Raw genomic sequence first — 3,488 nt, 5'->3', positions numbered from 1 at the left:
AGAGATCAGAGAGCGGCAGTTCAGGTAGCAAGAGCCCTGGGCTTGCACAATCCGGCGTAGCTAACCACTCAAGGTTCCACAAGATGGCCGCGTAAAGATCGACAAAGTACTTTAGCTTTATCTGCACTTTGCTCTGCTGCAGACGAACCTGTGATTTTCTTGGAACATCCTAACTTGAAACTGTAGTCACCTCAGATGTAGACAAGGTTTTCCCTATAGGGTAGTTACCCAAACTTTAGGCTTTGGCACTGCATAGTATTTGAGAAGTTACTTTAGAAGAAAATAAACTGTAGTTAGGGGAGTAGCTTCTGCAGGAACAACTCTCTGTGATATAGTGATGTGGGAATAGCACTACAAACCAATGTATGTAATGTTTTTCGTAAAGGCCTAGGATCTTATGTTACATGTATCTCTAAAGTATGCTTTACTTTATTTTCAGATAGTGATAATTGTCAAAAGTGTCCTGATGGTCAATGGCCCAATGGGGATAAAGATGAATGTCTTCCAAAATTAATAGATGTTCTCTCCTATGATGAGGGCATAATGGCTGCCGTGTTCTCCTCCATATCTGGACTATTTCTTATCATAACCGTCTCTGTTTCCGGGATCTTCATCTCATTCCTGGACTCTCCGATAGTAAAAGCCAATAATCGCAGCATCAGCTTCATTCTTCTTCTATCCCTGAAGCTGAGTTTATTCTGTGTCTTCCTGTTCATTGGTCGCCCAGATGATATAACCTGCATGCTACGACAAATCTCCACCGGAGTCACCTTCACTGTTGCCGTGTCTTCCATCCTGGCCAAGACCATTATGGTTTCCATCGCTTTCAAAGCCACCAGACCTGGAAGCCCCTGGAGGAAATGGATGGGGGTAAAGCTGCCCAATTCTGTAGTATTGATCTGCTCCTCTCTTCAGCTCCTGAATGGAGTTATTTGGTTGGGGGTTTCTCCTCCATCTCAGGAGCAGGACATGGACTCTTATCCTGGAAAGATCATCATTCAGTGTAATGAAGGTTCTGTTGGGGCATTTTATTTCATGTTGGGGTATTTGGGGTTTCTGGCAGCAGTGAGTTTTGTTCTGGCCTTTATGGTGAGGACATTACCTGATATCTATAATGAAGCCAAGTACATCACCTTCAGCATGCTGGTGTTCTGCAGTGTCTGGATCTGCGCCATCCCAGCTTATCTGAGCAGTAAGGGGAAGAACATGGTCATGGTGGAGATATTTGCTATATTGGCTTCAGAGATTGGGATTCTGAGCTGTATATTCTTCCCTAAATGCTACAATATTATTAGGAGGCCGGAGATGAACAGTAGGAAGCAGTTCCTGGAGAAACAATAATTCACAAACTTTATGGGTTTTATCATAGTTACATAGTTAATACGGTTGAAAAAGAGACACATGTCCATCAAGTTCAACCAAGGAGGGGATGGTTACAGGGAATAGAGAGGGGTGATAGGTTCTATACATATGCATTTATATTATTTTGCTCTAAGAACTTGTCTAGCCCTGTTTTGAAGCCCTCTACTGTTTTTGCTGTGACCAGATCCTGTGGTAGACTGTTCCACAGATTCACAGTTCTCATGGTAAAGAAGGCTTGTCGCCTCCGGAGATTGAACCTTTTTTTCTCCAGGCGGAGGCAGTGCCCTCTTGTCCTTTGAGGGGATTTTACCTGGAACATCTTTTCCCCATATTTCTTGTAGGGGCCATTTATATATTTAAATAAATTAATCATATCTCCCCTTAAACGTCTCTTCTCCAGACTAAACAAATGTAATTATTTTAATCTCTCCTCATAACTAAGATGCTCCATTCCCCTTATTAGTTTAGTTGCCCGTCTTTGTACCCTCTCCAGCTCTAGAACATCCTTTTTATGAATCGGGTTCCAAAACTGGACGGCATACTCCAGATGGGGCCGCACCAAAGCTTTATACAGCGGTAATATTATATCCCTGTCCCGTGAGTCCAGGCCTGTTTTAATGCATGACAATATCCTGCTGGCCTTAGAAGCCACTGACTGACATTGTGTGCTGTTCTGTAGTCTATTATCTACAAGTACACCCAGATCCTTCTCCATCAGTGACTCTCCCAGAGTAACTCCCACCAGGACATATGATGCATGCGGGTTATTAGTACCCAGGTGCATAACTTTACATTTATCCACATTGAACCTCATTTGCCAAGTGGCCGCCCAAACACTCAGTGTGTCTAAGTCATCCTGTAACATCTGCACATCCTCCATAGACTGTACTGTACTACAAAGCTTGGTGTCATCTGCAAAGATAGAAACATTGCTGTTAATTTCACTCTCAATATCGTTAATAAACAAGTTAAACAGAAGAGGGCCCAGTACTGACCCTTGGGGTACACCACTTATTACCGGGGACCATTCGGAGTAGGAATCATTGACCACCACTCTCTGAGTACGATTATTAAGCCAGTTTTCAATCCAGTTACACATTAAAGGGAACCTGTCACCCCCCGTGCCGGGGTGACAGGTTCCCGACCCCCCGTTAGAGACCCCTATACTTACCTCATCGCGCCGGGTCCCGCTTCTGAAGATGGTCGGGTCCCGGAGATCTCAGCCACTGCAGCCCGGCGCGCGCGCTGAGAGATAAGTCCAACACCCATAGAGAATGACAGGAGAGTCCAGCGCTCCGTCATTCTCTATGAGCGTTGAACTCATCTCTCAGCGCGCGCGCCGGGCTGCAGTGGCTGAGATCTCCGGGACCCGACCATCTTCAGAAGCGGGACCCGGCGCGATGAGGTAAGTATAGGGGTCTCTAACGGGGGGTCGGGAACCTGTCACCCCGGCACGGGGGGTGACAGGTTCCCTTTAAGGCTGGTTTCACACTACGTATATTTCAGTCAGTATTGTGGTCCTCATATTGCAACCAAAACCAGGAGTGGATTAAAAACACAGAAAGGATCTGTTCACACAATGTTGAAACTGAGTGGATGGCCGCCATATAACAGTAAATAACTGCCATTATTTCAATACAACAGCCGTTGTTTTTAAATAACAGCAAATATTTGCCATTATATGGCGGCCATCCACTCAATTTCATCATTGTGTAAACAGAGCCTTTCTGTGTTTTTAATCCACTCCTGGTTTTGGTTGCAATATGAGGACCACAATACTGACTGAAATATACGTAGTGTGAACCCAGCCTAAACTTTCCAAACCGATAGACTTTAACGTACCCATCAGACGTCCATGAGGAACTGTGTCAAACGCTTTAGCAAAATCCAGGTACATGATATCCACAGCCGCGCCGCCATCCAGGCTTCTACTCACCTCTTCATAGAAACATATCAGGTTGGTTTGACAGCTTCTGTCCTTAGTAAAACCATGCTGGTTATCACTTATAATACTATTAGCCACTACATATTCCTGGATGTAGTCCCTTATAAGCCCCTCAAATAGTTTCCCCACAATGGACGTTAAGCTTACAGGTCTATAGTTACCTGGGGAAGTTCGAGAGCCC

General features: G+C 44.9%; 1 protein-coding gene across 1 annotated transcript; it reads left to right on the top strand.

Moving 5' to 3' along the window:
- Nucleotides 1–543: 543 nt before the first annotated feature.
- Nucleotides 544–1,341, top strand: LOC138796435 (vomeronasal type-2 receptor 26-like). The gene has a single exon (XM_069976037.1). It carries the CDS (start codon nucleotides 544–546, stop codon nucleotides 1,339–1,341), a length of 798 nt encoding a protein of 265 aa, XP_069832138.1.
- Nucleotides 1,342–3,488: the final 2,147 nt, after the last annotated feature.

The sequence above is a fragment of the Dendropsophus ebraccatus genome, chromosome 7, assembly GCF_027789765.1.
Source record: "Dendropsophus ebraccatus isolate aDenEbr1 chromosome 7, aDenEbr1.pat, whole genome shotgun sequence".
In the NCBI taxonomy this organism is placed as follows: Eukaryota; Metazoa; Chordata; class Amphibia; order Anura; family Hylidae; genus Dendropsophus; species Dendropsophus ebraccatus.
The sequence above is the reverse complement of the archived record's forward strand: the minus strand, read 5'-3'. Positions and strand labels throughout refer to the sequence as shown.

Coding starts and splice junctions, on each gene's coding strand:
- LOC138796435 (XM_069976037.1), top strand. CDS start 544: ATGGCTGCCGTGTTCTCCTCCATATCTGGACTATTTCTTATCATAACC.